Source organism: Muscardinus avellanarius (assembly GCF_963383645.1).
Source record: "Muscardinus avellanarius genome assembly, chromosome: 8".
NCBI lineage: Eukaryota > Metazoa > Chordata > Mammalia > Rodentia > Gliridae > Muscardinus > Muscardinus avellanarius.
The window spans coordinates 13,441,195-13,467,298 of record NC_137794.1 but is presented as its reverse complement, the minus strand read 5'-3'; the positions used below and the strand labels follow the sequence as shown (position 1 = coordinate 13,467,298).

At 37.8% G+C, this 26,104-nt stretch overlaps 1 protein-coding gene across 1 annotated transcript in view; it reads left to right on the top strand.

The window, feature by feature from the left end:
- Positions 1-26,104, top strand: part of MLIP (muscular LMNA interacting protein) — a gene marked incomplete at its 3' end in the record, with an annotated part of 157,447 nt that overhangs the window by 38,527 nt on the left and 92,816 nt on the right. The window contains exons 5-8 of the mRNA XM_080700067.1: positions 5,962-6,033; positions 23,447-23,512; positions 23,595-23,678; positions 23,818-23,877. Coding sequence (XP_080556193.1) covers positions 5,962-6,033; positions 23,447-23,512; positions 23,595-23,678; positions 23,818-23,877 — 282 coding nt within the window. The remainder of the gene's footprint in view (positions 1-5,961; positions 6,034-23,446; positions 23,513-23,594; positions 23,679-23,817; positions 23,878-26,104) is intronic.

The window sequence follows — 26,104 nt, the reverse complement described above, 5'->3', positions numbered from 1 at the left end:
TGATGGATTGGATCAGGGGTGGGATTGAGCCTTCATCTCAGGGATGCTATCAGGGAGATTCTGACTCATGCAGTGCAGATGTGGTTACTGAGGAACAACAAGTGTATGTTTAGAGCACTGCTCTCATCTCTGCTCAGAAAGCTTTAGGAGGAAGTTGGCCGTGGAGGTAGGGGGCTTGTCACAAGGCTCTCTCATCTTGGTGTTAATGTCATCTTCATTTCCTTCACTCACTTGAAATTGGAACCATAAGTTGAAATACTCTATTCTCTTTTTTTTTAATTTTTTTTATTGGTGCACTGTATTCATACATCATAGTAGGATACATACTTTTGTAGACATACATGCACACTTTTCCCAGTCAGCCCCCGCCCAATCCCCACCCCATTCTCTCCCTATCCCTCCCTCCCATGCTTGCTTAGTAGTTGACATCTAGTATTATGGCAATTTATCTAAAATTAAAAATGATAATCTCACATAACAGTTTCATTTGTCTGATACCAAGCTTTTGATGACTTAAAGATAACATTTCAATATTTCTTTTTGCTTTCTTTCTTACCAGAGAATATTTTTTTCTATTTTTTAGTTGAAACTATCATATATTTATATATATATTTTTCAGAAAAAGATCTATCCTAATATGGAATATGGAGTCTAGGTACCCAAAACGCTCTTGAAAAGGAACAAAGCTAGAAGATATATATTTTCTGATTTCAAACCATATAAAGCTACAATAATTGAAACAGTGTAGTACTATTCTAAAGGCAGATATATAAACCATTGGAGTTAAATAAAAGCCTAGAGCTAAATTCTTCCCTATATTGTCAAGTTATTTTTGACAAGGTTTCCACGAACATTTGGTGGTGAAAATGATAATCTTTTAACTAAATATTGTTAAAAAATAATAATTACATGGAAAAGAATAAAATTGGACCCTTACCCAATCCCATATACAAATATTAACTCAAAATAGATAATAGACCTAAATATAAATCTTAAGACTATAAACTTTTAGGAGAAAATCTGGGTCATAAAACCTCACAACATTGAAATTGGCAGTGATTTCTTGGTTATGATTTCAATGGCACAGGCAACAGAGGAGTATATAGACTCCCTAAAAAAAAATTGTATATCCAAAGACAATGTAAACAGAGTTAACAGTTACTAATAGAATGGGATAAAATATTTCCAATTGCTATATCTGAAGGTATATTAATATTCCAACTAGAAATCCTAAAAATTAACAACAATAAAGGCAAACAATACCCTTTAGAGATAGGTAAAAGACTAACATAAATAATGAATCTCCACAGATAACCAATCTTAATTGTCTGTTGGATGGAAACTCTTGTTTCTCTGGTTCTGGTGTGTGTTACCTATTTCTTCTTTGTAGTTAATCTCTTTGAGTATTTTCTCTAGTGCTGGTTTTGAAGACATAAATTCCTTCAGTTTCTGTCTGTCATGGAAGCTTCTTATTTTTCCATCTAATTTGATAGAAAGTTTTGCTGGGTAGGAAATTTTTGGCTGGAAGTTGTTTTCTTTCAGAGTTTGGAATATGTTACTCCAAGCCCTTCTGGCTCTCATGACTTGGTTTGGGAAGTCTGGAGTGATTCTAATTGGTTTGCCTCTGAATGTCACTTGGCCCTTTGTTTTTGTTGCCTTTAAGATTCTCTGCTTGGCTTCCACATTGGTCATTTTGACAATTATGTGGCGTGGGGATCCTCTTCTCCGATCCTGTCTAAAGGGAGTTCTATAAGTTTCCTGGACCTATGTATCGACCTCTTGCTCTATGTTTGGAAAATTTTCTGCTATTACTTCCTTGAAGAGATTGTTGATCCCTTTGGTTTCACTTTCTTTTCCCTCCTCTATTCCAATTATTCTTAGGTTAGCTCTCTTAAAATGGGCCCATATTTCTTCAATATCAGATTCCTGCTGTCGGATATTTTTTTCTAGATTAGAAACTATGAGTTCATTTTTGGAGTGCTCATCTTCTAAGAGCGAGATTCTGTTCTCCATGTGTTCTAATCGGTTGTTTGTGCTTTGAATTGAGGCCTTTACTTCATTAATTGCATCCTTTATCTCTTTTTGGCTCTCTCTGAGTTCTTTTCAAAACACCTCTATTATTTCTACAGTTATTTTCCTGATTTGATCTTCTAGAAATCTCTGATTTTCTGTTTTATCGGGTTCTGATGTTGTGGGGTTGTGGGCATTAATTGCTCCAGTGTTATTCCTCTTTCCCATGATTTCGGAAGTTTGTGCCTTCTCTGGGTTCTTCCCTTGGGTCACTATGACTTCCCTTAAGGTGTTCTGGATCTCGAGTCAGTAGTATCTCGGACCCCACTACTCCTTTACTGGGTTTTATCACAGAGTCTCTGACCCAGAGAGTCGATAGAGGCTGCTTTAGACTGTGGGGGGTGCCAGGTTGCACATTCTCCTATGGTGTGATATCTCTGCCACCGCCCCTCCCCCACTGGGTCAAGTCCCAGGGAGTACAGTACTGGGATTTCTCCTCTGTGGTCCGCAATTTGACTCACTGTTCTTGAGTACGCAGATGTAGCTGTACTGGCCTTGCTGAATTCGCTGCTGCTGCCGCCGGTAGCAATATGGCGCCGCTGCTACGCCCTCGGCTATGGGGCTCGCGTTTTTCTTTTTGATTTTGATTTCTACTCTGAATCCCTGCAGCGTGTGCTGAGCTCGGCCACTGGGAGCTTTAGATGCTCTCTGCGCGGAGAAATCCCGCCTGGCTGTTCCGCAGTGGCTCACCTCGGCTTGCTGTAGCCGTCCCGTGAATTCGCCGGTGCCGCCGGCAGTATGGCGCTGCTGCCGCGTCTGCCACATCCTCGGGCGCAAGGCCGGTTATCTCCTCTTTGGCTCTGTTCTCAGTCCGCTTTCTCTCTGGAGCCTGGTGATTTTTTGTTTCACTGGTGATGGTGTTTTCTGGCTATGAAAGGCGCTGATTTTGTGGTAATGGAGATTTGTTGTTAGCGGGGCTCTTAAGCCCCGCTTTTCTCGGTCGCCATCTTCCCGGAAGTCCTCTATTCTCAAAGCATCTACTATAGTTCACCTTGAGACCTCAGGGGTCTCTATATTACTGACCCTGTGATGGGTTCTTAGTTGTCAGCCGTAGGAGGTTTGATAGTTGTGGGGAAGTATTTTCTGGAGGTTGGGATGTGCTCTTTCTAGCCTCATCTTCACATTCGGCATTTATGTGGTCGCAGTGATCACTGCCTATAAACAAAATTAGCTCTGGGAAAAAAAGGACAAAATGCCACTTTCTTTTTCAAACATAAAGTTTGCCATGGATCATGTCATGGGTATTTAAGAATTATTTATTGAATATTAACTGAAAGCACAGGTTACCAATTGGAAAAATACAGTAGATATCCGTCAGATTTTTTTTTCCAGTTTCAATTTTAGTTTGGTCATTTATACTTTCTCTGTTTAGCTAATGGTGATTTCAGCCTGTAATATAACATAATTCAAGTTATCTAAAATTACCATGACTAGAACGATGTATAATTTTAAACTGGTTTTAGCATCTCGAAACTTTGAAATGCTGGAGAAAGAATGTGTTCCAAATTAGAATATAGAACTCTATGCTTGGATACACAATATTGATAAGAGAACTCGGAGTAAAGACAGTGGATCCAAAAACATCTTTTATGGCAATAAACATGATTTTATGGACTGAAAAGAAAAAGTAGTGTATATCATATAGCAGCTACTCAATAAATATGTGTTGATTAAATCCTTTGGCGGATCAAGACATATCCAGATAAATTTATAGGATAGAAAAACCATTAGCAAGAGCTCCCTGACATTTGCATATGATTTGGATAAGAATGACATACCTAACAAAAATCATTCATGAAATAGTATGAAATTCTTATCTTCGTAAGAAAATGAGGAACCAAATCTAATAAGATGAAATAAAGCCGGGCACAGTGACACACAACTGCAGTCCCCTACTTGGGAGACTGAAGACAGGAGGATCAAAGGTGTTTGGCCAGCTTTAGCACTTAATGAGAGACTCAGCAACTGAGAAAGACCCAGTTTCAAAATAAATTATAAAAAAAAGGGCTGGGGGTGTAGTTTAGAGGTAGAATCCCTCTGGGTTCAATCACCAGGCAAAAGAAGAAAATAGATGAAATATAGATGAAATAGTACAGAAATTATACCCAAGGGTTTGGGCACTTTACTTGGCCTCTACTTTTCCTAATGAACCTTTAGTTATAGGGTTTCTATAAAATTAAATGAAGCAATTCATGTAATTTGACTAGTAATAAATGTCAGTTCCCTTTGCCCATAAAAGAAAGACATTTTATTTTAAATTCTCATTCCAATACATTGTTGTCTGGAAGCGACAGCACTGCAGGACCAGTACAGAAGCTTAGAGATTAAAGGCACTGGAGGTGTCCTCCACTCATGGCCCCTCATGTAGGAGACAGACTCAGAAGAGCTGAGACTTGCAGAAGGTTACAAAGCTGCTTCTGAGGGGAAGAGCTACTTGGAAGAGAGAATACAGAAGGATAGTAAACATTTGGAGTTTATTCTTCTGAATAAAGTGTGTATCTTCTGAGATCCTGTGTGTTTTCCTGGGTAGATGTTTGCACATGTGTGAGTGTACATATATATGTGTGTCTTTGAGTGCACAAGAATTGGTGTATGTGTGTGTGTGTGTATTTGAATATGTGTGTGTATTTGTGTGTGTGAGTTTGCTCGGACTTAAGGGAGCCTTCTGTGGGTGATTATGATCAGCAGGCTAAGAGCTTTCCCATGTCACCTGCTGGCATCCAGGCCTCAGCTTGTTAATTTCTTTGCATTATACCTAAAGCAGAAGATAGAAAAAAAAATGAAGAGAATGCTTTTTTGCTTCTAGCTGGACACAGTGTTCTTTCTCTAGGTCTAAATCTTTAATTTCTTTCAATTTCAACTCCCTAGGAAAATGAATGTGGCGGCCTCTTAGCTCCCTCCCACCCCTTTAATGAAGGTCACTTTAATTACATCCATAAAACTCAAGGCTTAATTTTGTTTGACTACCTGTCTTCTTCTATAGACCCTCTGGTTTCCTTTCTAAGGAACTAAGGTAGCCTAGAGCTTGTGCTGATTTCCCTGCTGGCGCTGAGCCGCGGGGGAAGCTGCCTACAGCAAGGGCATTTGAAGCAGTTGGAGGTTCTAACTCAGTCAATCAGCTTGAGGCCCAGAGTAATAGCACAACCCAGCTTTAGATGATGCATTTTATCCTCTCTTCTGTAACTTCTTTATATTTACCTCTCTCCCCCAAATAATCTACAAAACTCAGCTCTTTTACTCTGAGTTTTGCTTAAAAATCAGCAAGTTTTTTTTTTTTTATCATTCACTTTACTAACACCACGGCTTCAGAAAGTACAAGAGATGATGATGAGGTATAAAAAATGAGCTTCAGATCAGGGGCTTGTATTCATTTTCCCATCCTGATTATTTTTATTGAACTTATTGACTACACTGCTGCTTGTTAAAACTGCTGCTAAATTTTATATATTATGTTTTTATGAATAGTGCAAAAGAACCCAATTAAACTTATTGGCATAATATTTGTTAATTATGGGACTATAAAAAAGAAGCATTCCTTTGAGGATCAAGACAAAAAAACCCTCTGACTTATAAAATAGTACGCCTATGAGACACCAGAATTAATGAGAAATTTATATATAACTTTGTGGAAATGGATGTTTTTAAGTTGTGAAACTGGGTAGCATATAATTGCCTCTAATCTCTAAGCTGATATTTTAGAACAGTATCTCCCATTCTAATAAAATATTAACACAGTGAGCTATTTTTTTTGTCAGAAACAAGTTGTTCAGGTTATACGCACTTTCTTCTTCATTTGATAACGTTTCACTTAACTTGATAGAGCTTTCTGAAATGACGTCACATTCTTCCCGGTTTTCATCTCCACTCTTGCTTTCTGGTTACCCATTCTAGCAATACAAGACCAAGTCAAGCTACAAGGCTTTTGCAGCAATCCCTACAAACACATTGCTTTTGGAACAGAAGGTCAGTGTTGGCTGAAAATCAGAGTGAATTCTATGCTTCTAATATCAGCTTTCTTGTGCTAACATTTCCATTGGAAAGATTCATGCTTTTAGGTGCTGCCTTTACTAAAACTAAAAACTGCTTTTAGCTTAGGATGACGTGATTAAAGCATCTTGCTTGATACACTTGGAAGCATCATCGTTGTATCACCTTATCAGCTTGGAGATGTCTTGTTCCCTGTCAAGCAGCTTTGGGAAGCTTGATTCAGACTTGGATAGATCCCCGTTCTTTGGAACTGGAAAGGGTTGTTCTATTTGAGATCTTCTGTCTCTATTTATATTGATCCAAAAGAACCAAGGTAAATATGGAGTCATGTGGGCACCTGGCCACGTTGGTCATTGGCTGTGAAGACATGATGATGAATGGAGCGGTCCACCACCACACTCCATGGGTCCTCTGATGCTGTAGTTGAGCATCCAACTTAGCACCGTAGACCCCATTGTGAGCTAAATTTTGTTATCCAGCCTCACCAGCTGCTGATCTTACCTCCATGAATACAAGGGAGAATTAAGGTCACTCCTAATAACCCAGCTGCTTTCACAGGATTCTAGGGCATTTCTTCTTTGCTTATTAAGGCTCATTAATTATAAAATTACATGATGTTGCTTCAGTTGGCGAGTTAAGCTAAAGCCTCTTGTTTAATAAGCACATTATATGTTTCTAAATAAAAGGCAAATGAGGGATTCATATCAGAATCAATGGGAAATCAGTTACCAATCAGTGAAATTATACATTTCATATTTTACTTTTATGATGGTGAATTTAGGCTATCTCGTAGTCCATTAAGCCCAATCCCTCCACCACCGTGTAACTGTAACGTTTCAGATACTGTCACTCTCATTTGCCAACATGTTAATGTTCATCAACTAGGTGGTATTTTGATCTCTGGTTTGTGAATTTACATTTGCATTCTTTTAGCATGATCTGGAGAATAAAACCTTCGCATGATTTCTTGCCTAAAACCTAGAAACTGTTAGTGGCGCACGCTAAGTGGGACATTCTACACTGAGCATTTAGTGGACAGCATTTCTCAGAGTATATTTCTCTGGTGGCAATTTCAAAGGGTCCACATGTGGCCTACAATCGATGTTGCATATATCTAAATTCTCTGACCTGAAAGGTCACTGGGCTACTGAGACCGCCTCAGGTCTTTCTCTAGCTTCTCTTTTGAATTTCCATCTTTTAGCTTGTTAAAAAGATTTTTTAAAAAAAGGTGACATGGGACTGAAGCATGGGGGTGACGCTGCTCCGTTCCCCCTCGCCTACTGTCCAGGGACATCATGCTCAGCCTTGGTGGCCACATTCCCGTCCCACAGGCCCTCTGCCCCTTTCAGGTGGACTTCTCTGGAGTCTGGGTGCGAGCGTCCGCCTTCAAAGATGCGGAGGACTCTCCCTTTGGCAGCAGTGAGACAGAGAGGAGAGACGAGGAGCCTGCTCTGTCATGGTGTCCTCCCCTCATGTCTGCCCTACCTAACTGAGGCACATTTGCCTGTATCTATGTGGTGCTATGTTAATTTTCTATTTAGGGAAATGACATTTGATACTTGTGAATGTCCCTGTGAGATAAGACTATCATTGCTGGTTGCATAATCTCTGTCTACCAGCTCTCTTTTCTTCCCATTAGCTGGATGATAGAGATTATAATCTGCTAGTTACTAAAAATGAAGAGTCCTGAGTTCAATTTCCAATTCAATCACAACCCCACTCATAAGTGTGCTCAGAGTATTGATGCATATTCAACCTTTACAAAGTCCATCTGGGGCAGGGTTTGAATTTTTGTTAAATAAAATATTCTTTAGTAAAATTATTATTTTTATTTTGACATAACTATATGTAGATGTCATGATAATTAAGATTTTTAAGATATTTTTGAAAATATTTCTGAAAATCACAGTAGTGTAGGTGATTTTTTTCTGGGTAAAGTAAATTGTTTTAGGACCATAAATATTTGAATTACTCAAAGGTCACAAGATGGAATGTGAATTTTTTTAGATCATTTGAATAATTCTATATATTTTATACTGTTTTATCATGTTATGTATTCCTTAGTCAGAAAATTTATCTCATACAAATTTTATTTTTGGAAGTACTGGGGGTGGAACCCAGAGGCTTTCTACTTCCGGGCTATACTCCCAGACCTATTTTTTTTATATTTGATTTGGAAACAGGGTCTCACTAAGTAGCTGAGGCTGGCCTTGAACCTGTGCGATCCTCCTGTCTCAGCTTCCCAAGCACAGGGCTTATAAGCGTGCACCACCACACCTGACTCATATGAATTTTTAAGCAACAAACACCTAAATATTTTATGCGTCTGTTTCCATTTTCAGCAACATTTTTTAATGACAACATACTGCTCCTTTGACTGCTGCAGTCTTTAAAAAGTAAATCTGGCAATTTAGTCCTTTTTACCCATTTGTTTGCATAGTATAATCCATCCTATGTAATTGAAATCACAGGGATTTATTTTTGAGTGGAGTGGGAAAATCAGGAGTATAATCTTCAGAAATTCATCCATCTGGGGAAGAATTAACATTTTGGAATATATCAATCACAGAAGCTTTTCTGATGTCCCTTTGATATCACAATTAAAGGGTAGGATGATGCAGTCTCATTATAATATTGGGTCCATGCTATAGAATCTCTTAGAGATAAAACATAATATATATCTATATAGATATGTGCATATGTGTGTACATATACATACATATATACACAGATATGCATACATACTATTTTAAGTAGTAAATATTTCAATCACTAATTCTCTTTTCAGCCAGATTGTACCCGTAGTGGCTCCCTTGTTCCACATTTTGTTCTATAGCATACTGTATAATTAACAAGGAACTCTTCGAAAACAGTACGATTTATTTTTTAAATTTTTATTGGTGCACTGTATTCATACATTATAATGGGATAAAAAACTTGTGTAGACATACATGCACACATCTGCCAGTTAGCCCCTACCCGATCCCCACCCCATTATCTCCCCATCCCTCCTTCCCATGCTTGGCTTAGAGGTTGACATCTAATATTATAGCAAATAATTCAAAATTAACAATGATGATCTCACATAACAGATTCATTTGTCTGATATCAAGCTTTTGATCACTTAGAGATAACATTTCAATATTTCTTTTTGCTTTCTTTCTTACCAGAGGATATTTTTTAAAGGTGAAACTATCATACATTTACTTATTTATTTTTCAGAAAAAATCTATCCTAACATGAGATATGAACTCTAAATACCCAAAACAATATCGAAAAAGAACCAAGCTAGAAGATGTACATTTTCTGATTTCAAACCTTATAAAGGTTTGAAACAGTGAAGTATGGTTATAAAGGCATATATAGAAACCAGTGGAATAAAATAAAGAGCCTAGAAATAAATTCTTCCATATATGGTCAAGTTATTTTTGAAAAGGTTTCCAAGAACATTTGGTGAAGAAAAAAAAATCTTTTCACTAAATATTGTTGAAAAGTAATACATGAAAAAGAATAAAATTGGACCCTTACCTCACACCATATACAAATATTAACTCAAAATAGATAAAATACCTAAATGTAAATCTTAAGACTATTAAGTTTTAGAAGAAAACCTGGGTCATAAAACCTCACAACATTGACATTGGTAGTGATTTCTTAGATATGATTTCAAAGGCACAGGCAACAAAAGAATAAACAAACAAACTTCCTTAAACATAAAAAATATACATCCAAAGACAATATAAACAGAGTTAAAAGTTGCTGATAGAATGGGATAAAACATTTCCAAATGCTATATCTGAAGATATATTAATATTCCAAATAGAAATCCTAAAAATTAGCAACAATAAAAGCAAACAATGCAATTTAGAAATAGGTAAAAGACTAAAATAAATAATGAATCTCCAAAGATTTTTTAAAAACAAAATTTTCTGTAAATTGAAATACAGGCATCTATTGCCATGAGATTTTTAAGATATCGTTAAATGACTGGATTGGTTTCAGCTCTGATCACCTCGCATGGAGGTCCATTATTTTCAGAAGAGTACATTTTGTTGGCAGGGACATGGCAGTTCTGGGACTTCTGTAATTAATGTCTGCACCAAAACTTAAAATTTATGGCTTATTCCATATTCCATCATTTTCCCTCTGAGAACACTTATTATGGAAGCATTTTTCGCCTATGTCTTAACCAAGGCTTTATAGGAAGAGCTAATGTAATGGAAGGTACCATATTTTAGTGTGTTGGCTACAAGCTCTTTGGTTCCTGCCAATAATTATCTACTCTGAGATTGACATGAGGATAAAATACAAGTGACTATGAAGTAATTACATCAACTTTGTTTGTGTCTCGCCCCAGACTCCATTTCAGTATGTTTAATAGTCCACTGAGGTCAGTAGACAAAACATCTTTGATATAGACATTATTTTTTAATAATCCGAATGCATTGCTGTTGTCTATTTCAGAGAATGCCAAAGGTCTTTCTCTTATAAACCACTTTTTTATTTGGGTCTGATGGAAATATGTAAAAGTTAAAATTAAACTGTAGACACATTAATATTCCAAGAAAATAAATCATTTTTGTGGTGTGATTTTTTTTGTATATGTATGTGCTCCTGGGGATTGAATCCAGGGTCATTCTATCTCTGAGATACACCCCCAGCCTCATTTTATTTTTCTTTATTTTGAAATAGGGTCTCACTAAGTTGCTGAGGGGCTCACTAAATTGCTGAGGCTGGCCTCAAACCTGTTATCCTCCTGTCTCAGCCTCCCAAATACTGGAATTACAGGTATGTGCTACCAGACCTGGCTTGTATGATTATTCTAAGGAAAGGAAAACAAGTCAAATAATATGCATTTTTATTATCCTACAACTGATTTAATATTTTTCTATGAAATAAATCTTTTATTGAATGTAACTCAAATTTTCTATACCCTTCCTTGTAAGTATTCATCAGAAGAAAATCAGGCCTAGGGTTAGGTACAATTTTCCTAATAAATGCTGTTACTTTCTGCCATTTTCAAGATACATTTTGCTTATAAACAGAAGCTCAGGTTTACATGTATCAAATAAAAATTAAGGACCGATTATAAAATGGAAAGCTTAGCTTTAATCAGAGAAAAAAAATAAAGGATATCTATTTTGAAAATCATAGTAAAAACCATGACATAAAATTAGAAAAAGCAAACATTTGATATATCTTGTCAGTTGTTAAATCAATTGATTTCAAGTCGTCTGTTTAATTTTTTAAAGTATGAGTTGCTAAATTCCAACCTGATTAAACATATGTTCTTGGGGGAGAGTATTTTAAGATCTCTGCATGTCTCAAAAATTTAACAAAACCCTGTTGCTAATTTAGCATATGACCTATACTAAAGAGATAGCACTTAATTTAATTTAGTATAAAATGCAAGTGTGTTCCCAGCTTCTTGGGCAATGAAGCCATGTCCAGGACTCAAGCCCATGCTAGCCAGTTTTCCTCAGGTGATGTCTACCTGTGCATATCTCTCTTACAGCACCTGCCACATAACATTTAACTACCCGTGCTCATTGGCTTCATTCTCTACTATTGACTTTTTTGGGGGATAAAGTATTTTACTGTTGTTAAGTGTCTGTTAAAAGAATGAATTGGATTTAGAGCTGAGTAGATCTCTAAAATTTCTAATTTTATTCTACAGAATCTTAAGGCAAATTTTACTCATAGAGCTATAAAAATAAAGGAACCTAGTGTATGACATTTGAAAAAATAACGATAAAGTGTAATGGGGATAGAATAAGCCTCATTAATTCTATGTTCCACTGAAAAGCTATAAAAAGGCCTTCTGTTAGACAGGATGCAAGCTAGTTTAGATTTGGCATCTTTTCGTCAATTAGATAATACAGTTATGATGGTTGCCACATTGAATACTTTAGTGATTCGAATGCTGAGGTACATGCTTTAGCATCTTCCAAACTCAGGGGAGAATTTGAGGCTCAAAGAAGCCAAGTGAATTCCCCAAAGCTGCAGGGCTAGTGTGTTTCACGTGAGATCTGATCCTCTCCCAGCCTTCCCCTGCTCATTATGCAGCCGTGACACCAGATAGCTAAATTGAAATACTGAGCAAGAAATGATGATTTGGGATCTCTCTCTATCGCACTGTTTCTTATTACTTGCTAAAATGCATTTAAATTCTCATTAAAATAGAGTCACAAAAGTATTTTCCTTTTATGAGGAACGATTAAAGGAAATTGGAAATAATTTAGCTCCAAGAAGACTTGAATGAGCCAGGGATTGCAAACCAGCCCAATTCCTCGAGCTAATAAGAGATTAAGCTGCTTGGCCACACTAGAAAAAATAATGAATATTGGTGAGGATATGGGGAAATAGAAACTTTTATAGGCTATTGTTGGGATGGTAAGTTAATATAACCACTATGGAGATCAGTATGCAGGTTCTTCAAAAGACTAGAACTATAACCATCACATGACCCAGATGACCCACTAGAAAAAAGACTAGAACTATAACCATCACATGACCCAGATGACCCACTCCTCAGAATCTTTCCAAAACAAAGCCAGAGCCTTGAGCGGTGGTGCATGCCTGTAATCCCAGTACTTGAGTATAGGAGGATTTCAGGTTCCAAGCCAGCATCAGCAACTTAGACCCTCAGTAAATTAACAAGACCCTATTTAAAAATAAAATTAAAAATGACTGGGATGTAGCTCAAAGATAGAATTCCTTGGGGTCAATATTCCTGGGTTCAATCCTTAATATTAATACAGAGAGAGAGAGAGAGAGAGAGAGAGAGAGAGAGAGAGAGAGAGAATATGAATATGAATTAGAGTCAGAATATTATACCTATGTTTATAGCAGCATGATTCACAATGGCCAAATTAAGGCACCAACCTAAGTATTCATTAATAAATGACATATATATGTATACACACACACACACACACACACACACACACACATAAATATCTATATGTGTGTAGAAGATTCCAAAATTCCAATTCCAATCTGTATATATACATATATACACAATATATATATACACAATGGAATTTTACTCAACCATAAAGAAGAACAAATTTATGTCATTTGCAGGAAAATGAATGGAACTAGAGTTATGCTAAGTGAGCTCATCCAGTCTCAAGTCAAGGGTCCTATGTTTTCTCTCTTTAGATAAGGGAGGAGAGGGACCAGTAGCCTAGTGAGGGGGAAGAGAAGAGGGACAAGAACTGATGTGGAAAGCAGTTCAAATAATGCTCTTTTTTTTAAGATGGCGACCGAGAAAAGCGGGGCTTAAGAGCCCCGCTAACAACCAATCTCCATTACCACAAAATCAGCACCTTTCATAGCCAGAAAACACCATCACCAGAGAAACAAAAAAATCACCAGGCTCCAGAGAGAAAGCGGACTGAGAACAGAGCTCAGAGCCACAGAGGAGATAATCGGCCTCATGCCCGAGGACGCGGCAGCAGCACCATACTGCCGGCGGCAGCGGCGAGTTCACCGGACGGCTACAGCAAGCCGAGGTGAGCCACTGAGGAACAGCCAGGCGGGATTTCTTGCCGCAGGTAAAATCTAAAGCTCCCAGTGGCTGAGCTCAGCACACGCCGCAGGGATTCAGAGTGGAAATCAAAACCAAGAAGAAATACGCCAGCCTCACGGCCGAGGGCGTGGCAGCGGCGCCATATTGCCACCAGCGGCAGCAGCAGAGAATTCACCAAATCCAGTACAGCTACATCTGCATACTCAAGAACAGTGAGTCAAATTGCGGACCACAGAGGAGAAATCCCAGTACTGTACTCCCTGGGACTTGACCCAGTGGGGGAGGAGCGGTGGCAGAGATATCACACCATAAGAGAACATGCAACCTGGCACCCCCCACAGTCTAAAGCAGCCTCTATCGACTCTCTGGGTCGGAGACTCTGTGATACAACCCAGTAAAGGAGTAGTGGGGTCTGAGATACTACAGACTCGAGATCCAGAACACCTTAAGTGAAGTCATAGTGACCCAAGGGAAGAACCCAGAGAAGGCACAAACTTCCAAAATCATGGGAAAGAGGAATAATACTGGAGCAATGAATGCGCACAACCCCACAACATCAGAACCCAATAAAACAGAAAATCAGAGATTTCTAGAAGATCAAATCAGGAAAATAACTGTAGAAATAATAGAGGTGTTTTGAAAAGAACTCAGAGAGAGCCAAAAAGAGATAAAGGATGCAATTAATGAAGTAAAGGCCTCAATTCAAAGCACAAACAACCGATTAGACCACATGGAGAACAGAATCTTGCTCTTAGAAGATGATCATTCCAAAAATGAACGCATAATTTCTAATTTAGAAAAAATATCCGACAGCAGAAATCTGATATTGAAGAAATATGGGCCCATTTTAAGAGAGCTAACCTAAGAATTATTGGAATAGAGGAGGGAAAAGAAAGTGAAACCAAAGGGATCAACAATCTCTTCAAGGAAGTAATAGCAGAAAATTTTCCAAACATAGAGCAAGAGGTTGATACACAGGTCCAGGAAACTTATAGAACTTCCTTTAGACAGGATCAGAGAAGAGGATCCCCACGCCACATAATTGTCAAAATGACCAATGTGGAAGCCAAGCAGAGAATCTTAAAGGCAACAAAAACAAAGGGCCAAGTGACATTCAGAGGCAAGCCAATTAGCATCACTCCAGACTTCCCAAACCAAGTGATGAGAGCCAGGAAGGCTTGGAGTAACATATTCCAAACTCTGAAAGAAAACAACTTCCAGCCAAAAATTTCCTACCCAGCAAAACTTTCTATCAAATTAGATGGAGAAATAAGAAGCTTCCATGACAAACAGAAACTGAAGGAATTTATGTCTTCAAAACCAGCGCTAGAGAAAATACTCAAAGAGATTAACTACAAAGAAGAAATAGGTAACACACACCAGAACCAGAGAAACAAGATTTTCCATCCAACAGACAACTAAGATTGGTTATCTGTGGAGATTCATTACTTATGTTAGTCTTTTACCTATCTCTAAATGGTATTGTTTGCCTTTATTGTTGGTAATTTTTAGGATTTCTAGTTGGAATATTAATATACCTTCAGATATAGCATTTGGAAATATTTTATCCCATTCTATTAGTAACTGTTAACTCTGTGTACATTGTCTTTGGATATACAATATTTTTTTTAATTTTTTAGGGAGTTTGTATACTCTTCTGTTGCCTGTGCCATTGAAATCATATCCAAGAAATCACTGCCAATTTCAGTGTTGAGGTTTTATGACCCAGATTTTTTCCTAAAAGTTTATAGTCTTACGATTTATATTTAGGTCTTTTATCTATTTTGAGTTAATATTTGTATATGGGATTAGGTAAGGGTTCAACTTTATTCTTTTCCATGTAATTATTATGTTTCAACAATATTTAGTTAAAATATTATTATTTCTACCACCAAATGTTCGTGGAAACCTTGTCAAAAATAACTTGACAATATAGGGAAGAATTTAGCTCTAGGCTTTTATTTAACTCCAATGGTTTATATATCTGCCTTTAGAATAGTACTACACTGTTTCAATTATTGTAGCTTTATATGGTTTGAAATCAGAAAATATATATCTTCTAGCTTTGTTCTTTTTCAAGATCGTCTTGGGTATCTAGAGTCCATATTCCATATTAGGATAGAGTTTTTTTCTGAAAAATAAATATATAAATATATGATAGTTTCACCTAAAAAAATAGAAAAAAATATTCTCTGGTAAGAAAGAAAGTAAAAAGAAATATTGAAATGTTATCTTTAAGTCATCAAAAGCTTGGTATCAGACAACTGAAACTGTTATGTGAGATTATCATTTTTAATTTTGGATAAATTGCTATAATACTAGATGTCAACCACTAAGCCAAGCATGGGAGGGAGGTACGGGGAGAGAATGGGGTGAGGATCGGGTGGGGGCTGACTGGGCGATGTGTGCATGTATGTCTACAAAAGTTTGTATCCCACTATGATGTATGAATACAGTGCATCAATAAAAAAAAAAAAGAAAAAAAAGAATGCTCTTTTTACAGACGAAGGTGTCACTACCGACCTCACTAACATGTATGGGGAGGGGAGTAACATGGAACGGCAGGGAGACACACCAAGTGCCGTGAGCATAGATGTCTGTATCACTGTGAACGCCACTATGTGTATAGTTACAGTGCATCAATAAAATATATATTTACAAACAGATGATGGCATTACATTAGGAGCAGGCATTGAGCAGAAACGAGGAGCACCCTTATGATACCCTAAGTTCAGTGAAGGTAAAGTATGGATTTCCTTGCCATTGAGCTTTGGTGGAATGGATTTCTGAAAGGGTTGTAGGAATTTTACAAAAAACTCCCTTCTATGTGGGAGGAACAGACATTTAATCCTCCAAATCTCTTGAGACTAAAAACTCAGAGTTCCTTGGTTCTTAAAAATTTAAGCCAGTCATAAGAAAAAATATCTGCTCCTAGATCTTTAAAGAAACTGTACTTTCATATATTTGCAAGTACCTTCAGCTTGCAGTATACACTTCCCCCTGCGCCTAAGAGCTGAATGCTATCTGGACCTGAATTCCCAACTACATAATCGAAGTAAGATTTATTCTTCCATGAGCATCATCAGTCTGACGAATGATTTTGTATTAGAAAAGCAAGTCTTCGGTAGTCCTTAAGCAATTTATTCTACCAAATAGTGGGTGGATTAAGAAAGTGTGGAGGCATTGAGGCTTAACATGAATCATTTTTAAGGGGTTCATTGGATCATGGCTAAACCACAGTAACTCATGTATGAACTTTTTGATATCCAATTCAATAGATAGCCTAGGCGTAATAGAGAAGTTTACAAGTCCTTTTAGATCATTTTTCTTTTGGAGGCAGTTTACCGTCCAAATCCATTTAGGGTTCAATTAATTCATTCCTTCTTCAGATTTCTAGAACTTAATCCTATTTCCTAGGGGAGCAGTTCAGGCCGATTCAGTACATCTGACCAAAAAGTGCAATTCCTCCAGAGGTGTTTCTTTTTAGTGGTGAAGACCTAATTCATTTTATTGACATATTCTCTCATAAAGATAAAAATATGATTGCAAAGCTATTTTGAAGTGCTTGGCTCTTAATTATAATGCAGTGCTAAATCCAGAAATAGTTTTCTGCTGAAAGTTAGATTGACTAGGTCTTTTTAAAATTTTAGGTCCAAAAGTTGGCTCCTCTGAGCAAAATATGAAGACTTCTAGTAATCGTATTTCTGAAAATTTATATTTGTTAGGGATCTTTAAGATAAGATTAGAAAAAAACAAACCATTTATGTCTTAGCTGCAATGGTCCTATTTAGTGGAAAATATGCTTTAATAACAATATTTTACTGAAAAATCTTTTGAGATATTGTTATCCATAATGAACAAATCCCAAAGAATCTCAGAACTATACTCCTGGCTGATTTGTCATAGACATTATTTTATGGCCAGACTGATTAATTAAGATTTAATTTTTTGTGTGTGTGAGAGTGGAGAGTGAAGTCAGGGACATTGTACTTTTTTTTTTTTTTTTTTTTTTTGCGGCACTGGGGAGGGAACCCAGGGTCATTCTACTTCTGAGCTGCACCCGCAGCCCTATTTTTTATTTTTTATTTTGAAATGGTCTCACTGAGTTGCAAAGGGCCTCACTAAGTAGTAGCTGGAGCTGTCTGTGAACCACAATCCTCCTGTCTCAGCCTCCCAAATGCTGGGACATTCTACTTCTGAGCTACACACCTAGTCCCTTTTATTTTTATTTTTTATTTTCTAATTTTTTTTTTCTTGGTGGTACTGGGGGTGGAACCCAGGGGCTTTACTATAGTCCCAGACCTATTTTATATTTTATTTGGAAACAGGGCCTCACTAAGTTGCTGAGAGCCTCACTAAGTAGCTAAGTCTTGCTTCGAATCTGTGCGATCCTCCTGTCTCAGCCTCCCAAGCGCGGGGATTACAAGTGTGCGGTACCACGCCCGGCCATTATTTTCTAAATTTTGAAACACTGTCTTATTAGGTTTTCTTATTAGGAAAGTCTCACTAAGTTGCTGAGGCTGGTCTTGAGACTACAATTCTCCTTTTTCAGCTTTCCAAATATTGGGATTACAGGCATGTTCCACCATACCCTGCTAAAATATTTTCTTTTAATAAATGTTTAGACAACAGAAAATGAAGCTACTTTTTATGGCTGTTCTGAGTGAATTAAGGCCATGCATTTGACAAATAACTCATAGCTAATTAAAAAATCAATTGTAGCCGGGCGTGGTGGCGCACGCTTGTAATCTCCGCGCTTGGGAGGCTGAGACAGAAGGATCGCATGGGTTTGAAGCCAGCCTCAGCTACTTGGTGAGGCTTTCAGCAACTTAGTGAGACCCTGTTTCCAAATAAAGTATAAAAAAGGTCTGGGAGTATAGCCTGCAGGTAGAAAGCCTGTGGGTTCCACCCCCAGTACCACCAAAAAAAAAAAAAAAAAAAATCAATTGTAGTAATTTCAAGACTACTTAGCTCAAACCTTAGAAGCAGCTTCTAGCTTCTTGTGGAATTCTTCAAACAAGCCCATCATATTCTTCGGTGGGACTTGGGGGACTTCTCACCCTCCTGATACTACACAGCCTGCGCCCATGGCGTCTGCTCGGCCATTCTGTTTCTTAGCGTGACCCTTGTGTGGCCCTGCACGGGGTCCAGTGTTCTCCTTGGATTGTGTGTAGATGTGACTCTGCAACCACATACAAACTACTGTGACTTTAATCTCTTCAGCATAGGAATCATGTATCCGGCTATCCCTAGGATTCCAGGGAAGGATCCTTTTCCTTATCAACAGAGCAAACAGGAAGTAATTAAAATCCTATGTCAGGAAAGATGTAAGCCCTCTGACCTTCAGCTGGGAGATATTTTTATGAAATTTTCTGTTCCCTGACAACCATTTTTTTGTTGATGAACCATAATTTTAAAGGGTAAAGCAAGAAAGAATAGGAAAAATGTTTTGGTAGGAAAGTGTTTCTATTAAGTTATCATAACCAATCTATTAAATTTTGTTGTGTAATACAGGGAGGTTGATTTTGAAAACAGAGTTTTCAGTTTTCCATTGTGAGTTAGTGCAGTGAAGGTGTGGCGGACTTTTTGCTTAGGAGAGGATCACACGCCAGTGATAGTTTTAGTGCCTTAACATGGCGCCCGTTGGTGAAGCATAATTGTTCCGAATCTGTTGTATCCCTGGCTCTGTTTTAAGGAGGAAAATAGATTTTGATGAGTAATGAATTCTCTGGGGTGACACTGTTTAGTCAGGACATGACTATATCAACATGACAATGAGAACATAGCAGGTAAATCTAAAGAAAAGGACAGAAATCCTGTTACCTACAATATGCAAAAATCCCAGCATTTGGGAGGCTGAGACCTGAGGATCGCAGTTCGAGGACAGCCTCAGCTACTTAGTGAGGCCCTCTGCAACTCAGTGAGACCCGGTTTCAAAATAAAGAATAAAAAATAGGGCAAGGGGTGGAGCTTGGAGGTCAAATGCTCCTGGGTTCTCTTCCCAGACCCGAAAAAAAAAAAAAAAAAAAGTATAAAACACAATAATAAGCCAGGTGTGATGGAACATCCTTGTAATCCTAGTACTTGGGAGGTTGTGACAGGAGTATTTCAGGTTGGGGATCAATGTGTGGTAACTTAGTGAGACCCTGTTTCAAATTTAAAAATAAAAGTTATAAAAGGGATGAGGGGTATAAATTGGAGGTAGAATAGCCCTGGCTTAAAAACTCATGGCACATAATGTTGAGTGACTTTATTAATAGTAAACTTTCAAACTTCAGAAGTGGGCTGGAACTAGATAGCTTGAAAAACTTGCTGTTGTAAAACACCTAGAATGGACAGATGTTCCACATCTTAAAAACAGGTAGAAATGGATGAAATTATTGACAATATAAGTCATTTTCCGTCGAGCGCTGGCATTCCAAGTCAGCGTGAAGCCAAGCATATAATAAAGTAAGGAAAATCCCAAAGGGCTAAAGTGCCGACAGCAGACTGGAATTCAGAATGTTTATCTGTATGCAGAGGCTTTCTTGGGTTGTTCTGCAGGTATTAAACTCATTAACCATACGGAGTCACATTTATTGTTAACTCGGCAAGGGGAGGAAAACTCAGGGCTGAGCGAGACAGAGAGCGGAATCTGTACCCTCTCATGAAGCCTGCTTCGGGATCTCACTTTCAGGGGCAGGATGGATATGAAGGCACATTCACAAGCTGGGCGTGGTGGTGAGGACACCTGTAAGCTCAGTATTTGGGAGGCTGAGATGGGAGGATGGCAGGTTTGAGCCCCATCCATATGGTAACTTAGTGAGACCCTGTTACAAAAAAAAATAAAATAAAATAAAAAAGGACTTGGGGTTTAGCTCAGAGGTAGACTGCCCCTCGGCTCAGTCTCCAGTGCCATAGAACAAATAAAGCAAAACCAACACGAAGGGAAAAGACACACATGCTTTCTAGGATCAGGGAAGGAAGAAAATAGCTTCTAGACAAAGCTTACTCTGAATCCAGTTTGAAATTTGAATTCACACAATCTCCCTGATCAGGATATGTGCGCTCACACAAATTAAAATGAAATTTAAGTTGGTTTGCCTCATTTTGCTTATGGAGATGGAGGAGTGGGTCCCAGTCCGTCAACTGTTGTGCAGACAACAATGACACACGATAGATATCAGAGGAAAAGGAACGCTCTGAAGGGCCTGGAGTGTGACCCAGGGTGGGTAGAAACCCTAGAAGAGTCAACACCTGTAAGAAAATGGCATTGAGTTGGCTTAGAAGAGATCTGAATACCTAGAGCTAGAGATTTAGTGGACCTTAAGGATAGTCTCCTAAACTTAGCAAGAAACCTATAAACTGACTGATGAGCAGTCAGAAAAAAAATGTGCAGGGTCATAGAACACTGGAACCGAGTGAGGAGAACCCAGGTAAAGAGTCACGGAAGAGATGCCCCGTGCTGCTTAGGAACTCTTCTCGGATTTCTGGGTGACTACTGGGGAGCACCTGAACCTATGAAGCCCAGTGAAGGAGAAAATCACTGAATAGAGATGTCAGCTTCTGCCCACCATCAGGGAGGCAAAGACTTTGGAACCAAATTAATTGCACGTTAAAAGTAAATTTAAAAATATTCCTCACTGGACTGCAACAAAATCTGGAGTCTTTATGACATATGATCCAGTCTCAAATCCATAATTGCTGGACATTCTAATAAACCTAACAATAACACACACTCACACTCAAGGGAAAATAGAATTCATAAATATCCACCCTAAAGTTAATCTATATGAATAATTAGCTGGCAAATATATTAAAGTTGTTGTAAATATGCTCAAGGATGTAAAGAAAAATGTTCCCATGATTCTCAGGATCAAAAAAGAAACTCCAAATTGGAATCAAATGAGAATGCTAGATCTGAAAAAAATAAAATATTGAAATTAAAATGTTTACTGGTCTGGCTTTAGAGATAGTTGGAGATTCAGGAGAGCCAGTGAGATCAGAGGTAGACTGACAGAAATGACCTGATTTGAAAAATAAAAGGGACAATATTAAAACATTGAACAGACCTGCAGAGGCAGGTGGAATCGTATCAGAAGGTAACTGGAGTCCCAGGAGAGGAGAGAGAGGAGATCAAGTCAAACAAATGCTTGAGGACTGAATAGCCTAGATCTTTTCCTAGCTTGTGGAAGATATAAATGCATACTTTCAAGAAGCTCAATAATCCCAGGAACTTTTGATACCAAAAAACCATGCACCTGGGCATGGAGGCCCATGCCTAGAATCCCAGTACTTGGGAGGCTGTGATGGGAGTATCTCAGCTAGCCTCGGTAATTTATTGAGACCCTCAGCAACGTAGTGAGACCCTGTTTCTAAATAAAAAATAAAGTTTAAAAAGGCCTGGGGGGTGTAGCTCAGAGGTAGAATATCACTGGGTTCAAGCCTCAGTGCCAAAAGGAAAATAAAAGAAAATAATTCATAGGCACATCACAAATGACTAAAAATCAAACATAAAAAGAAAATACTTGAAAGTATCTGGAGAAAAACAGTGGACCACACAGGGAGCAGGAGTGTGATGGAACCAGCTGGCTGCACTCACACAGAAGAGACCAGAAGGTGGCGGCGAATGGCATCTTTCAAATAGAAAAAGAAACGTCTCACTTCCTAAACTCCTTCAAGAATGGAGACCAAATAAGGGTATTTGTAGCTAAAAAGGAAACTCAGAGAATTCCTTGATAACAACCTTGCAGTACAAAAATCACTAAAAGAAGTGTTTCAGGCCCAAGGGCAAAAAATAGCAAATGTAAACAAACTTAAAACTTGAAGGAACCCAAAGCACAGGACTGTGTAGATAACTACAAAATATCAGTTCATCCCAATTTCTTAAAAAAAATTATATATATAACTGTTTAAAGCCCAAATTACCACACAGTCATATTTATAGCAATTTAAATGTGATTTGTATGGCAATAGAGCTACAATCGCAAGCCTTGAAGATATAATGTGAAGTACACGCACACTATTTCATTTATCACTAGGCGCTAGATGAACCAGTCAAGACTGAAAGGTCTCCGGGGGCAGCACATTAGTGAAGTGTTCTAAGATGTTGTACTGCTTATTCATACCTTAGGACAAGTGGGAAATTTTCGAGGCTAATTTTGATGACCCGCAGCCTGTAGTGCCTGCATTACTTAGCATGAGTAACACTATCTGCAACTGTAGACAGTGACTAAACACAAACAAGGTGAGACCATCCCTCGTAGCTCCTTTTGGCTCTCCTGCACAGCTCTCCTCTAATGGTGACTCCAAAATGTCCTCCTCCATCTTGCATGGTAGTTATCTGAAGGAGCTGAGGGCAGGATGAGAGGTCATACCCATTCTTAACTGCCTTGTACCAGAAGTCGCCCATCACTTCTGACTGCCTCCAGTTAGAGGCTGTCACCAACCCACGCCCAGATTCTTGAGGCCAAGGAAACGTTTAACTGTGTTCAAGAGAATGAAAGAATGTGATGAGCACTTCACACCGTTTCTGCTGTGTGCCCAAATTAGTGAACAAATAACAAACAACAACAACATATTTAATCAATTGAAATTTTAAAAATCGAATAAAAACAAGATACAAAAATGTATGGCACCAGTGAAATAAAACCAACCGCTTTTCTTTATTGTAACACCTTACATTAGAGATAACAACTTTTCAGAAGAAATTTTGCGGGACAGGTGTGGAAAAAGCATTCGTGTTTGACAGTAGCTCATCAAATGATTCAAGGGTTTTTATTTTAAACATCTTGAGATACACAGGGTTGGCTTTGCAGAATTTTCTGCTACATCAGTACTTGATTAGACGCCTCATACTATTTCATTTATCACTAGGCGCTAGATGAACCAGTCAAGACTGAAAGTGTCTCCGGGGGCAGCACATTAGACGTCCCTGTGGAGGTAATGACTTCACATCGCCCTGCTTCTGGTGTGCAATCCTGAAACCCATTGCTAACCCCATACCTGGTTTCAATTCTTCCAGTTCTGTTTCCCTGCACAGCTCAGGCAGCAAACTGAAGAGCTCTGTGCTACCATTGATAAGGTCTTACAGGATTCCTTGTCTATGGTAATGCTTTAGACTAGAATGTGCTATTCAAACATTTGCTTTGCTTGTCTGCATTTTCCTCTGTTTCAGTGTGGTACCTCACAGGCTCGTCCTTTTCTCTTCTTTCTCTCTTCTTTCTTTGTTTCTTTTTTTCTTCCAGCATTCTTCTGATTCTCCTTCAAGGTCCCCACAGACATTGTTGGGTTCCGAAACAATCAGAGTATGTATGTATTAAATACGATTTACTAAACTGGAAGAATGACTAGATCGAGTATTTTCCAACTGTGAGTCAAAGCCCAATAGTAAGCTGGGAAATTCGAATTAGTAACCAGCCTACAAAAATGGAAATGGCATTTTAAGAATAGTAAACCACTGGATTCGCTTCCAAGCAGTACACGCACACATATAGGTATTTGTGTAAAAGGTTGCAAAGTAACATCTATTTTTAAATGTGGGTCAAATTCAAAACAATTTGAAAGCCAGCATAGCATACTATGTTGTCATGTGTTGGCATTTTATGGACCTGAATGTAAAATATGTGGATTGTATTCATCTCAACGCACTGCTTCAGTGTTCATGTAATTTACAGACACTCAGAACTGTCAAAACAGAAAGTGAAGTGGAATAAGTTAGCATTAATTTAATAGCTTTAACATCGGTATTATTTCGAGATTTTTCTATTGACTAGGCTTATTTGTTGTTCTTTGACTAAAAGGGACAGCACTCCAGATATTTTAGATTGTTGAAATACTATTAAACTATTCGTTGTTATAATTGATTATCTAAGTATTTTTATAATGTATCCATTTTCGTTTGTTAAGATAAAATATTACAGGTCTCCAAATTATTTTTTAATACTTGATCTAACTCTACTCATCCAATTTTCAAAATGCATGCAGCTTTTTTATTGGTAATAATTGTTACTTTCTTTTATGTCAGTCTTATTTTCTCTCTTGGAAGTATAAGTGATTGTTGTATGTCCTTTTATCAATGGAATATTGTGTATATGAAGTAGGGCTTAAATATACAGAATTGTTCATAACTAGAAGAGTAATCCTAACTTCCAACTGGAATTTATCAACAAATACCCATTATCAATTAAATAGAAACCCAGTAACCAATTATTATCAATATTAAGAAGTTATATTTTAACAGGGAAGATACACAAATGAACATAGTTTCTGTATTTGAAATCTATCTTACTTTATATCTTTACATCTTTTAATCTGAATCCTAGATGTGCCAAAAAACTATATCAATTTTATACTTTTTATTGGTTGTTGAACATGTAAAAACTGTTATATTAAATATAATCATATTTAAAAGGAAATATGTAAATAATAATATCTAATGCTCATGGTTTAAAAGAAAAAAGTAGCACTTTAGGGCATTAAATTTAAAGCAAGTTTTCATTCAATAAATTTCTAAAACATTTTGATTTTTGGACTAACACATAATATTTGTGAGACAGTGTAGTGATGAACTCAGTGTAATTAGCATATTTATCATCTTAAGCTTTTATCGTTTATTTATAATGAGTACATTCAAATTTATCTCTTCTATTTTGAGACACATAATGCATTATTGTTGATTGGAGTCACCCTGTTGTGCCATGAAACACCCAAACGTATTCCTCCTATGAACCAATAATATCGTACCAGTTGATTAGCCCCCACCCTGGAGTTTCTCTATCTCTTGGTAACCACTGTTCTGCTCTCAATTCCCTTTGTGACTCTAGTTGTGACTGAGTTAGTTGATGTGGTGTTTGACTTTCTGTGCTTGACATAATTCACTTAACATCATATTCTCTGCTTCCTGCTATGTCCTCACAAATGACTGGATTTCATGCTGTTTATGGTCAGGTAGATTTCCTTTCTGTATATTTATGACACTGTCGTTATCTGTTCATCTGCTAATGGACAATTAGGCTGGTTCCAGATCCTGGCTATTGTGAAGAGTGCTGTAATAAATAGGAGTGCAGGTGTCTGTCTGACAAAGGGTTTCATTTCCCCTGGGTAAATACCCGGGGTTGAAACTGCTGGATTATATTATGGTTCTATTTTTAGTAGCTGTTTTCTCCCATTTTTATGGCTCTTCTAATTTACATTCCCATCCACTGTGCACTAGGGTTCCTTTGGTGTGAGGTGGTATCTCATCACAGCTTTAATTTCCTTTCCTTAATGATGGCGATACTGAGTTTTGTTTTCATTTATCTGTTCAACATTTGTATATCTTCTTTTGAGAAATGTGTATTAAGTTTCTCAGCTGCTCATGGTGGTACACACCTGAAATTCCAATACTTGGAAGGCTGAGGCAGGAGGATTGCAGGCCTAAGGCCAGTCATGGTAACTTAGAGAGACCCTCAACAACTTTGTGAGATTTTGTTTCAAAATAAATAATTAAAAAAAAAAAAGGCTTGGGTTGTAGCTCATGTAGACTGCTCTTAG